Below are 13,707 nucleotides of genomic sequence, written 5' to 3' on the forward strand. Positions count from 1 at the left end.
AACTTTCCAGTGTGAAAAGGCCTTTGAATACTAACTCTTGCACCACTTAAAAGGACCGTCAGGAAAAAGGCATTGTCCCCTATTGAATTCCGGGGTTCACTACCAGTTTCATGCATGGTTGAGACACGGCTCACTTATCTATACTGTACTGAGCTCTCCGGCTGCGGATGTATGCCAAAGACACAAATGAATCCAGACAACAACATCTAAGAACAAAAGCAATCCAGTGAGCTATATGGCAGTCATTTGATGCTACACTATCAATTGGATAGAATTAGATAGGAGTTGATCATCCGTAATCAGCGATTTTGTTGAATTGTATTGACGATTTGGAGTTTAATTCTTAGTTTTGGCAAGTTCTTGATCATGTTACTAAGGTGGAACCTGTGCATTGCACTAAACTCATGGCCTTGTTCCAGGCTTGGTGCTCGTAGCAGAAGCGTATTCTCTGTTTGGGTAGTAGAACATAACAAGACAGACTGGCTGATGGAGAACAGGAGAGTTTCCTTCTCTTTCCTACAGAGAGCCCAGTCTTGACAGTCTAACATGCAGCCTAATATTTTCCTCCCATATATTTGTACTGAATTGATTCTCAAATATAAAACAAAGCGCGCCCTCTATCAGTTTATATCTTTTTGTTCATAAAATCATCTATTCAAGCATGTGTGATTTAGCCTATGATGTTCCAATACCCATACTACCATACTATTTAGTATGCCTTTGCAGTTTTTCTTAGTCCTGGTCCTTGGGAACCTCTGCCTCTGTTTTTGATGTTTCTCTCTGCAACACACCTGGTTCAAATGAATGGATTATCAAGCTCAGCAGAAGTCTGAAAACAACCCATTCATTTGAATCAGGTGTGTTGGATGTTTAATACCCTATGCCAAACATGTCATGATGCCCTACAACATCCTGAAACATTTGTAGTATGCAAGCCAATGTTTTTCTGGGATATACAGTGCAATAATGGACCAGTACAAACCTGCTCCACTTATGCATAAGGTAGGATATATAGTCTCAAACAGTTCGAATAGTATGCATGCTGCATGCAACAGCAAGCACCTTGTCAGGGCAGCTGCAATACCAACTAAAAGTACAAACTAAAATGTTACAGTCTGGACGCAGCCTGTATCTGGCAGGTCAACACACAGCATGAGGAAGTGTACAGTACATATCATATGTTTAATGCATCCGAATCATATCCGCACTCAACCAAACAAAAAATATGACGAATAGGCCAACTCTTGAACCAGTTGAACCACAGAAAACAAAAAACAACATAATTGACACGTTCGTTCTGTTGCCCATGTAAAACGTATTCTGCTGTCAAGTTATGGTGCCCGATGAGAGAGGAGCTGTCTCTAGAGACAGTGCTGAACTGAAACAAACAAACAAACTAAAATTCGTTTGCTAAATTACCACAGATGTGTTTTGATTTATTGGCATCGTTTATTAAGCTTTCTGCTTAACTGTGTGTCAGACTAATGTGTCAAGTAATATGTCATGAGCTGACAATCGAGTTTATGTAGTCTAGCCTACATCAGTGTGCATATTGAGTTAAGACGTTGGTGCTTTATTGTGTACGAACATCAAAACTCAATAGCCAGTTCAGTTATTGAGATGTGTGCTTACGGTCCGACCTTCTTTGAGGCAAATGTCGGTGCTATGAGTATTATCAAACAAAAGCAATACCGCAAATTTGTATGCTAGCGGACTATATTGTTCTTGTAATTACTAAATCATGGCCACAAAATACTATCCGGGTGCCCACGATTTTCCCACACGTCACGTCCCGAACTCCGTAGGAAACAACTTTCATGAGTTTTCTTTCCCTGTCCCTCTCTTTCTGCACCATGTGTTCCGATAGAGAGAGAGAGAGAAGACGGTGACGTCACGGTAGGGTTGATCTGGCGTTTATTAGCCAGAGCGAAATACCAGGTTGCAAGCTCATACCGCTCTGTTCGATCAACAAGGGCTCACCCCAAATAGTCTGGTAGGGATGGTTCACTAACAAACTCTTTGAAACGGCACCCGACATTGACCTAACTGTTGCAACTCGCTCTAAAGTTTATTCAACTCTGATTTACTTTCAAATTCAGTTGCAAATTTTCTAAATCTGTCTTGAAGAGCGGGATTACTTTTCGGCTGTTTTCGTTCTTTGAGTAGTGAAAGTGTTTCTTTTAACTGCTAATTTGGAATAGTTTGGTGTTTTTGCGTAACAAGTAACAAAACTCGTGATGGTTCTCCTGTCACTAATGTTAGTAGTTGTAGGACTTGTGAGTGTGACTTCAGCTGACAAGGTAAGTGCTTGTCTCCTTAGTTTACTGTTTCTACATTTCGTAAAGTTGAGATTGAATAGGAACTGAATATAAAGTTGCTGCTAACTTTAAAGTGTGTTTCATAATTGCAATCATCATTTAACTGTCGAATTTCTGAACCTGAAGAACTCGAGAGTTTGCTGGTCAGTGACTTGACCCGCAGTCTGACTTTGAAAATAATGTTTTTATACTATTCAGCCTGTATAACAGGCACTCAAATAGAAAGTAGGTTTTGCCAGAACCTTCAGGATAGAAGGAAATGGTGTAATCCCGGTTAGAACTAATTCGTAAATGGCTTCTCATTTGCCTGATTGATATCTAACCATATACTGGTTTTCTTTACAGGCTGGTGAAGTAGATGAAGAAGGTAAGACGTTTATTTCAATGCTACATCTTGAACTAAATCATAAAGAAATAATGCGTTACTCTACATTTAAGAAGCACAACATGTGCACTCATGAAGTAATGTGGGATATGTAAATGTGTTGTAATACACCTTTTTATTACATCACTAAATCATTTCAAGGATTTGAGCAGACAAGAGAAACCTCAAATCCTGCACATCTGTTAGCTATTTTGAGGTTAAGAAACAAGTGAACTGCAAAGAGATCTTAGCAGGATCCCTACACATCCTGCTTATCTGCTGGCTGCCTTAAAGTGGCTTAAAGTTGAGATGCTTCATTCTCCTTATTTATAAACCTTGACAGATTGTCATCCCCCCACAACCCCCTCCCCCCCCCCACACAACCCCCCCTCCCCACCCCTGACATACTAAGAAAGACCTCAGACAAATCTGCAAACAAGGAAATAATTGATCGACTAGAAAAATGTACCAAAAGCACAGAGCAAAATAGAGAGGCTTCTCTGAGCTCTGTCCTAATGAACCCCCAATGGATGAGAGTTGCAAGTTCTGACTTCTCAATGACCTGTGATTGTTCTGCGAAAGGAAACACCTGAGAAACAAATGTTAAGTTATATGAAGGTTGCATTCTGTTTGCAGTAAGTAGTCATAATATATTCTTAATGCATTTGTCAAAGATTGCATATGTCCACACCATTCATCACAGTTTGACGCAACAAATATGTGAAGCTCACTTTTGCATTTAAGCTCTGAGTTTTTGCAAAGTAATAACTTTTGCATACAAAATGTGTGAAAAAGCACAAATAAACCTTGCTTCTGCATTGGTAGTTAGGATCGTGGTCATAAGAATTTCCTGTCTCACGAGACTTTAAACAAACCATAATTTACAACATCAAACATTGTGTTATGTTTTCAATTATACACAACAGGCTTGTTCTCTAACATCTTGCTAAAATTAATGATCAAAACCATCCACGTTTTATTGGTTTGAGTTTCTTCCAGGTCTATTCTTGAGTGTCTTCCAGCTTTGTTGAGACTCTCAAAAATATGAAATAAGATTACATCAGCTGCGTACAAAATAGGCAAAGGCCAAAATGTGTTGAATGGGAAACTTAGGTTTTCTGTCTCTCGTTGTGTGCTCTCGCAGATCTGCTTAGGAGCAGGCTGAAGGAGTATGGTCTCATCACGCCAATCAGCACGGACTCTCAGGGACGCTACCTGTCGCATCTCCTCTCGGCCAATCACAAGCAGCGGGTGAAGAGGGACCTCCGGTCTGACGAAGCGGAACGCGGCGACGAGCGCCTTTTCTTCAACGTCACCGCCTTCGGGAAGGAGTTTCACCTGCGTCTGCGTCCCAACGACAGGCTGGTCGCCCCCGGCGCCATGGTGGAGTGGCACGACGAGGTCCGGAGCTTTGACGCGGGCGAGGGCAACGTCACCGGAGGCGCTAACAGCCGCACGAACATGTCCGACGGCGGCACTGAGAGGATACTGAGGCGAGAGCAGCTCAAAACAGACTGCACCTTCATCGGAGACATCACCGATGTTCCCGGGGCCTCGGTCGCTATTAGCAACTGTGATGGACTGGTAAGCGTTCTCTCTACTTTAGCAGTAAACCCTGCTACCCCCCCCACCATCACCACCCCTCTGTCCCACCACAAAAGATGGTCGACCTTTTCAAATGAGGGTCAGTGGCTTTAAGATGGTCATAACTTTGCTCTTCTTTCACAAGTCAGCACTTTTAAAGTACATTGTGCATCAGATATCCCTTTTGCAGACAGCTGGACGAGCTTTTGTCGCGGTGTTTGTCACGGGTGAGTGGTCGTCCATTGCTCAGTGCTACTGTGACGTATTACTCCCTGGCCAGTTCCTCTCATAAAACATGGGCAGTCATTTTGGTCGACAAACCTTGCATCCTTATCTTCACCATTACCTCCCATAATGCACTTGGCCAGGGGTGACTTTCAGCCCAAAACGTTCTTATTATCCCTCTAAAAGATGATGGTAAAAGCGTGAGAACAGTCTATAAGAAACACCCTAGTGGTTTCCTTTAGGCTAGTTTCATAAAAGCAAACAATGCAATTCACAGCCTTGAAGTTAGTGAATAGTATATAGAAGCACTCGTATGTGTGTGTGTGTGTGTGTGTGTTTGTGTGTGTGGGCTTTCATGTTGGTATGTTTGTAAACCTGCACAATTTCCTCAGGGGAAGGCTATAAATATCCACTTCATCTCATCATACCAAGTTAAACCTCCTCTGAAGATCAGGAAACCAACTCGAAAATTGAGCAACAAGTAACAGGAACCTTACCAATATAATTATAATATTGTTTTTGTTATTATGTAAATATAATAATAACACAATAAAGGACACAGGGAGAAACAAGTAATCTGCTGGTAAACAACAGGCAAACAAGGATCTACACAAACATACATACCTGAGGACTGTTTGTTTCAGCATATGAGTTTTACCATCCATTCACTCATACATTTCTACTTTTATCTCTATTCTCACTGCATAATTGTATCCAGACTGTAGTCTTCACCTCACAGTATCACCAACCGTGTCTGGAGGAGGGGATCCCTCCTTGAATTGCTCCTCAAGGTTACTTCGTTTTTTCTCTGAGTTTTTCCTTGTCTTCCTTGAGGGTTTTCGTTTGGTTTAGGTGCAGTTCTATGGGCGTCTGTGAAGCCCTCTGTGACATTACTTGTAAAAAGGGTAAAACAAATAAAATTGGATTTGATGACTTGGGGGTGGGGAGGGGGGTTGAAACTGTTATGCTTGCTAGTGCAGATCCTAATACTCCTATAATGTTTCCTTGATGACGAGGTTGGGACTGTGATACTATTGCAGGGGCGAGAGGGGGGGGGGGGGGGGGGGGGGGGCTTTAATGATATGCTTTTGTGCGAGGCTGCTTTTACTATAGATGGATTTAATGGGTGGGAGTGCAGAACCTGTGATGTATAGCTGAGTTCAGCCACCCTCTGTGGAGTCGTCACATCTGCTGCCGAGCCGTTCCCATGCTAGGCGAGGCTGCTCCCAGCTCTGAGGCGTTCACAAGCGCGGCTGTCGGAGCCGGTGAGGACTGTGGTTCACATCTTGAATTTCCAAAGGCTTCTAAGTAAAAATAGGTGTCGGTGGGACGTCGTCACCATTCTAGAGGTGTAAATATAAAACTTGATAAGGTGTTATTTATTCAGCCCCATAGGGAAATTACTTTGTTCCAGCAGCAACTCTAACTAATGGCAGGTGTTGCACGTATATATGCAGGTGTTGCACACAATAAAGTAAATATACAGAGTGTAGGTACAAAAATAAATAACGAACAGAATTGAAATGGATATAACGATATAGATATTTCGTAAGCTGTACAGGAACGGGATACAACAATAGGAATAGTGGAGAGGCAGCAATTCCGAAATGTAAGTCACATTGTTACAAAGATGCTTTGTGCAAGCGTATGGCAGTAAGCAGGAAGGATTTTCTGTCTGTCATTGGTACGCTGGGGCATGAGAAGTCTCAAGCCGAAGGTGTTAGCCAAACAGAATAGTTATGTAATGCATGCGAGGGAATCATCCAGGATGTTCGATATCTTTTTTGATTGATTGTCATTGTCACCGATGACATTTGCCCTCTGCGTTTCTCCCAGTCTGACGTCCTTCCTCAGGGGGCAGCCAGGAGCAGGGGGCAGCCATATTAGCATCACCCGGGAGCCCAGTCCAAGTGCTCACACATGTCCTGGCCTGGGACATGGGCAGTAGAGCGATCTGTTCTTCTGTTGCATGAGGAGAACATGCAAACGCCATGCTTCCAGACCACGCCCACTTTATCTTCTGACCACGCCCACCACCGCTCCTGGCCACGCCCACCACCGCTCTTTTGACGTGAATAGGGTTGGAATGGGGGGCCGCTCCCCTGATTCCTGAATCATCGCCTCAGTTGCACTGACATTGAGGGGGAGGCTGGGGGGGTGGTGGCGTCAGCAGACTCAGTGATGACGTTGGAGCTGAGCCTGGCCACACAGTCGAGGGGGAACAGGGAGTAGAGCAGAGGGCTGAACCCACACCCCTGAGGAGCTGCAGTGTTGAGGAAGAGTGAGGAAGAGTTGACATCTCCCATCTTCATGACCTGGGGTCCTGTCCGTGATGACATCACTGTCAGTGCATGGCAGCCCCAGTGATATTTTTTGTATTCCTTTTTAGCTCCCCTGAATAGGTTGTGAGGTTAGGTGTCTTTTTAAGCTTGAATTTGATACATTCAAGGACACGTGTTCATCATGGCATTGGTTGGATTACTCAGCGGGCTGTACTTGTCCCTATGCAAGGACTTGAGACGTGTTGAAATGTGTATCTGTATTGTTGTTAACATTTTGATGATGTTGTTTGTCTTTTCATGAATGAGTGGTTACAATGTGACCAGTGTTGGTGTGTTTTTTAGGTATCTGTCTTTTGTGGGTATAACTGCTTCAGTAGCAGTTGTGAGTTGCTTACCAACAAGTCTGAATATATTGAAAAATAAAAACTGAAGTATTGGAAAAAATAGATCTAACACAGTGACTGTTCTTATTCAAGAGCAGTAAAGGGGAATTATTAATATATTTGAATTATTTTCCCAAACACTGAGAAATGTTACCAAAACAGCAAATCTAATGATGCTCTTGTCCTTGTGTTTGATCTCCAGAGGTAGGCCTAACCCGCTGTCTGTAGGTGCAGGTTTAAGTGTTCTTAATTCGAACCAGAGTGTGCTAGTCAGACACAGCACAGCTGCAGCCTTGTTCCTAAAGCACATGAAGCGAAGATTTCCTGTCTTCTGGCTGGGAAGAAGAGAGACGAGTGTTAAAAAGCAGCTGGGAGAAAAGAACATCATCGGGTTGGGGTTTCCACAGTGATATACCGGTACACTGCGAGACTGCTCCATGTGACAGTGAAACGTGCAACCTGTGGAAAGAATTATTGGAAGAAGTGTTTAAATAGCTCCTTGATAAAAGTTCATGAAATATTGTGTGCAATTCCTCTGTTCTGAATGCATTGCTATGGAGTAGAAAATGAATGTTGGCTTTTTGGAGGATGTTGTAGGGACAGGGGCCAGCCTTGCTCTTAAGAAGGTTGACAGACTACAGGTAGTGAAAACACAGCATTGCAGTGCGTCAAAGCTAAACGTTGCCACTACACTCAGTCTGTGGAAGTATGTCCTTTGTGAGATGTCATGCCTAGAACTCTTCAGTCCTGCAGCTGTCAAAAAGCAAACTCTCCTGTCATTTGATATTTTTCATGCCACCTCAAGTGTATTTGGCAAAGTATATGGAGAAGGATATGGGAGTTTTAGGAGGACTGCTGTAAGGATAGTGGCATTTTTTTCAATACATATTTCAAATATGATTTATTATATATTTTTAATACATATCAAAGAGCCACAATCAACAACATGGTCTTGGCTGAATCTTGTAATTTTAAATGAGTCATAGCATGTAATATGATTTGTTGACAAATATGTCAACAATATGGGTGAATAATAATAGTTCATCCGAACTGATTCGCTTTATGAAATAAATGGCATTACCACCACACCAGTAATTGAAGTGAAAAACGGTTCTGTGACTAATTAGTGATGCTGTTTGAAGTATATTTCTAAAGCATACAAATCTATACCAATGATATGAAGGAATTTTGTGGCAAAGAAAGAAATGATTTTTACCACGTTACCGCCAAGGACAAGTAGTATTTACATTTGCATCTTGTGCACGGGCGATGACAAACATGGGCTAGGAAAGCATGCGCAGGCTTGCTTGTTTATCCAAATTGTGATTAAACAGAGGAACGGTGAACCTTCATCTTCTATAATCGGACAACAATAATAGTGTTGTAACTAATGGTTCCTTTCTCAAACCTAGGATGTCGCTGCATTGTTCAGATTCCTCCCAAATAGTATGCTGCCTGTGCAATCTGTAGCTGGACCTGTTCTTCTGTTTCAAAAGATCTAATGACAGTGTTTAATCCTTGGAACACACCTGGTCTATATATACAGTAGCTTTCCAGAAGGATGGGGGGAGATTTACAAGTACAGCAAGTCTGTCATAAAAGAAAAGTCAAGAAGGAGACCTATGGCTAGTTATGTCCGTTTCTCAGTTTCCTGCGCAAAAAAAAGGAACTATGGCACACGTAACTTAACAGGCAGACAAGACCAATTAAGGGAAGAATGCAATTGATATAAGTTGTAAGCTGACTTGTTAACATGACATTTTGTCAATGTCCAGCAGTCTTCATGTTTGACTTCTTATTATTCTCCCATCTGCTAGCATCCACCCTATTGGTTCCCAGTGTGCAGGACAGATTCAGGTGACCTGGCAAGCATATAGCTTGCAAATGCATACAACCGTGAACTAGATTTTCTCGAACAACCAAACCAGAGACCCCCTCATGCCCTGCGTAGGTGGCACTGTCATCCTGGAATAGACCGCTCCCATCAGAATAGAAATAATTAAGAATCATAGGTGATCACTCATCATAGGTGATCAATTAAAACAACCTTGATATTGATTTGCTTTGGCCCCGTCCCTCCAACGACTCAAGCCATGCAGGAAAATGCCCTCCTCTGCATTACAGAGCTGCCTGACTCCCTTCTGGTAGGGGTCAAGGGGTCGTGCCTGTACCTATCTCCTGGTGTATGTCACACATTGTCGTGGACACTCTAAAGAAAGAGGGAATGATTGGCGTAGATATTTATTCTGATACTTTGCAAAAATATCATACCATAACGACTCCACATTTGTATCTTAACATACAAATTCCAGCCTAAATGCATTGATATTTGCTCGGCTATCTGCTCAATTACTCAACGTGTTGTCAGTTCTCATCTCCTATGGTGAGGTACAAACTGGATGATGTCTGTACCATTGTGGGGGCAGTTTCTCCGAATTGATGACAGTTTCTCTGTATGGATGTTTGCTGCTGCTATTTGCTACCCCAAACGTACTTATGTGTCTATAACAATGACATGGCAGCATGCCCGGTGACTGTGGCCTCGGCTGCAGGGTGCAGGGGTGACAGCAGCAACCTCACTTATTTCTCGTGCCATCTTGATCCCAAACCCAGCCAAACTGATCCTGCTCCGGAGTTCAGAACAAGCTGAAGGTCCGCAGAATATTTCTGGAAGGTGTCGATTCAAAGATGGTTTGTAGGCTGTCACTGCGTGGTGTATTGTGGAGGCATACGAATACAATATTGTGTCATCAACATGAAAATACAGATTGCTATTTTGCACATCAGTGGCTACATGATTGATATAAGAAGTGCAACAGGGGTCACAATTAATACCGGAGGAATGCAATTTGGATGGGTCTAGTTTGATAAATCAACTAACAAGGCATCTCAGTGGTGTTTCTTATCAAGGGCACACATAATTCATAAGAATGGATGTTGCACTGATGGAACAACATCCACTGAAACCTCGGTGTCTGAAACTGACATGTCTTAAAACGGTTGTGTTCGAGTTGTTGGGGAAAAACTAATTGTATAGCCCCAGTGAGCGCCTGATGCTTTCAAGTAAACACGCCTCAGCCTGGGTGACGAGGTGAAAGTTGAATGCTCTTCATGTCTTGGCCACATGAAGGATAATGGTCGTAACGACACTGTCCAGAAGGTCACTCTGATTATGAATTTAATGTTGTTGTGATCGACTCAATGTGTGGATCATGTCTCAGTTAGTCAAGTGACGGTATTTGAACTGTAGTTGCATGTAGTTGTACAGTTTTTTTTGTACCAATACTGTACTATACACTTCCCTTAACCCAATACAGATTCCTACTTTATAGTTAAAGAATACATTATTAATGTCAACTTAAGCCCTTAAGTTATGAAGGCATGCCTCGAAAATCTACAGCAATTTTGGGAGGCACAAGAGTAGTATTCAGTAATGGATCTTGATTTATTTTATCCGTTTAGCCAAAAACTTGCCTGTTCCAGTCTTGACTACAAAGCTGTTTGGATAGATATGGTTTGAGGTACACAAGGGCAGGTACCCCAGGATATGCAAAGCTAAGTTATTTCTTTTAAAGATTTTTTTTTTCAGTAGGGGCCAGTAAGTGGTAGTTTGGTGTGTGCTTCTGGGCACTTTTATTGATATATTTATGTGTTTATACATTTTTAATCGTGACCTACATAAACCCAAGGGGACGCACATTTTCTGTTGTTGTTTTAAACAGACATTGAAGCCCATTCACAGATTCTTGGTTTTATTTTAGGTAAAGTGTTGACTTGTTACCAACATCTCAAAGTAGTAGGTAAATGTTTGCCCTGTTTGGAGGGCTGTACAAAAAGAAATGGTTGAGCCAGATTAAATGTTCTTTTTTCAAAATTTATAGAAAATGAGGCTACACCCAGCATGACCTCTGCTTTTTCTGACCTTCATACATCTCATCAAACATCATCCAGTATTACCTACTCAATGCTTTAGTCTTTCCAATAATACTGGAAAGCACTCCCACAACAAATATTACATTTACGTGTATTCATTTAGCAGACACTGTTATCAAAAGCGATGTACAAATAGTGCTTGATTAAAAGGAATTATAAGCATCAGTATAGCAGATTATCAAGGACTACAAGTGCACCACGGCCTGTCTAACAATAGCGTGATCTGAACTACAATACAACATTATTCCCCAGATCAACAGATCAAGTCAACAAAAACGATATCAACTGGACTACTACTTTATAAATCGTGAGATTCTGCAGGGGAAGTCTTTGTTAGAAGACAGAGCCACAACAAGATCTCACATACCTCACGTACCAAATCGTCAATTTCTCATATACCACAACAGGTGACCGTTTTTGACCTTTAAAGAAAGAAGAAACGGTATTGCAAGCTATGTTTTAATTTCTCCTGTGTAGTGTTTTGTGTTGACCCATTTACAAACACGTTTTCATTGCATGTCTGTAGCCTGGTCTTTTTTTGCGTGACGCCTGTCATAGCAGCTTACAAAAATAAAACGGAGATTTCTTTTAAACTTTTACTTCAAAGTTTATAAGGAAACTTAAAGGGATTGAGTTTGTGGAGGGTGAAATGTGACGTATTATTGTACTCAGAGTATTAAGAACTGTAGTTAAATAGTTATGTTTTCAGTCGCGTATCCAGAACATTTCATGTAAGGTGGCCAGATGGGTCCTTTTATTATTATGGGGTGGCACATCTAAGAGTGCGCATTTGCTCACCTGTCACAGTTTGAAGTGGTGATATCTAAGTGATAGGTGATATCTAATCTGAGTTGCAGTGGTGACTTGGCATTTCAGCAAAAATACCCCAAAACAGGCTATATAATACAAATATTCCGAGTTACAGTGAAATGTAGAATGGCCGGTCATGGCCCCTAGTTTTGGGTTTAAAGGGTTAAAGTACCTTAGTTCAGCTATTTATATTTTTCTGGTGCCCTGCAAAAAATTATTTGTTCCGCTGTACTGAAGTCCCCCCGCCCTCCTCCCTGCCTCCAGCCAAGCTTGTTTATTATCATTTAGCATCTATACTTCCATCCATACTTGCATTTATACTTGCATCCTCCTTGGGATGGATGACTTTGACTTACTTTTTTCTCTCGCTCTTTTTAAAATGTTAGAAATCTGCATGTGTGATTTTTCCTGTAAGTTCTTTTTAGACCTGATGAAAATGGCAGGTAATGATGACGAAGGTTTGAGCAAACACACCTTTAAACAACATGGAGGGTGAAAGGTGGTAGTGTCTTGGCTGAATTCAGGCCTTTTTCAAAGTGGCAGTACCATATTTTTTTAAGAAAGCACGTTTATAACGGCTCCTTAAGAAGTTTATACTGGAAGGGCTGTCTTTGAAAAACTGGCCCCTTCAGTTGAGTCCCGTATGTTTGTCTTGGCAGAGGGGGGGGGGGGGGGGGGGGGGTGTCTGCTTGGCTTGGGCTGGTTCTGGGGATATTAAACTGATGGTACACACACTCTTGATCTCTTCAGGAGCTTGAATTGAGGAAACAATAGGCTGACCGTTTTGGTCACTTGGCATATGTCTGCAACATTAAGGAAGCTCTTGATTGGATTTTTCAACACACAAGGTGGAAGAAGCAACAAAATAGTCACGTTTATCTTTTATATATGCACAGGAATATTTAGGTTTTGTGTATTATGTGGCATTTAATAGTGGGCAATCGGGAAACCATAACCAGGATATAGGTTGTCCTTAATATTAATATAATAATAATTTTATTATGATATTATAAATTTTATCACAACCCATTGGTTACAGAGAGGCTGGTTTAAGCATCCTTTTATTAAATATTTTCTTATTAGGTTATATTTGTATGAATTGGGAATTTAATTATGTTCATGGATCTATTTAATAGTTTTTGAACCCCTATTCACACTTATTTTTTGTCCTAATAGAGGCTGAACAAACCCAGAGTTAACTCTCAAGCAGTTGTTCAGTTGAACAAATACACTCAGCGAGATTAAAACTAGATTGTACAGCTGTTGCATCAGCCAAACACTTCTAACAGACACTTTTTAGCACACTACTTTCAAGTCTTCAGTCACCTTGTTCACTGATCAGATGAAAACACATCTAAACCTCACAAATGATGAGTTTGATTTGGATCATTCTGGAACCAGTTGGTTTGAAAAGGGAAGGAAAAGGCAACACCTATCCGCCAAGTGATGGTGTGCCTGCTCAATGCTCAACCGATTCTGCCATCCCTCCCTGTTTCCTCTAGGTGGCTCCGTGGGGAAGAAGAAAAGATTCATCTTAGAATATTGTCTTTCATGTTAGTAAATGTTTAGACAACTTGTCAAGATGTGTTTTCCTTGACTAAGTTTTATGGGCATTCTCTTACCAACTAACAGCATTTCGGCACAATGGTCCCTATTTCTCCTTGCTGTGTGGATGCCATACCCTGGTCATTGGCCACTGGTTCATCTGGCTTAGCATCACGCTGCCCTGAAATGTAATACTCTTCTGTTATATCCAAGTGACATCCATTATGCTTGGCAAATTGTGCACTACATTCCATTCCATAAAG

The 13,707-nt window shown here is 41.6% G+C and overlaps 1 protein-coding gene across 1 annotated transcript in view; it reads left to right on the forward strand.

The window, feature by feature from the left end:
• Positions 1–2,237: 2,237 nt before the first annotated feature.
• Positions 2,238–13,707, forward strand: part of adamts3 (ADAM metallopeptidase with thrombospondin type 1 motif, 3) — a 37,710-nt gene continuing 26,240 nt past the window's right edge. Inside the window, exons 1-3 of the mRNA XM_067228426.1 lie at positions 2,238–2,300; positions 2,664–2,685; positions 3,827–4,266. Of these exons, the coding sequence (XP_067084527.1) occupies positions 2,238–2,300; positions 2,664–2,685; positions 3,827–4,266 (525 nt within the window). The remainder of the gene's footprint in view (positions 2,301–2,663; positions 2,686–3,826; positions 4,267–13,707) is intronic.

This window comes from Osmerus mordax, chromosome 24 (genome assembly GCF_038355195.1).
Source record: "Osmerus mordax isolate fOsmMor3 chromosome 24, fOsmMor3.pri, whole genome shotgun sequence".
In the NCBI taxonomy this organism is placed as follows: Eukaryota; Metazoa; Chordata; class Actinopteri; order Osmeriformes; family Osmeridae; genus Osmerus; species Osmerus mordax.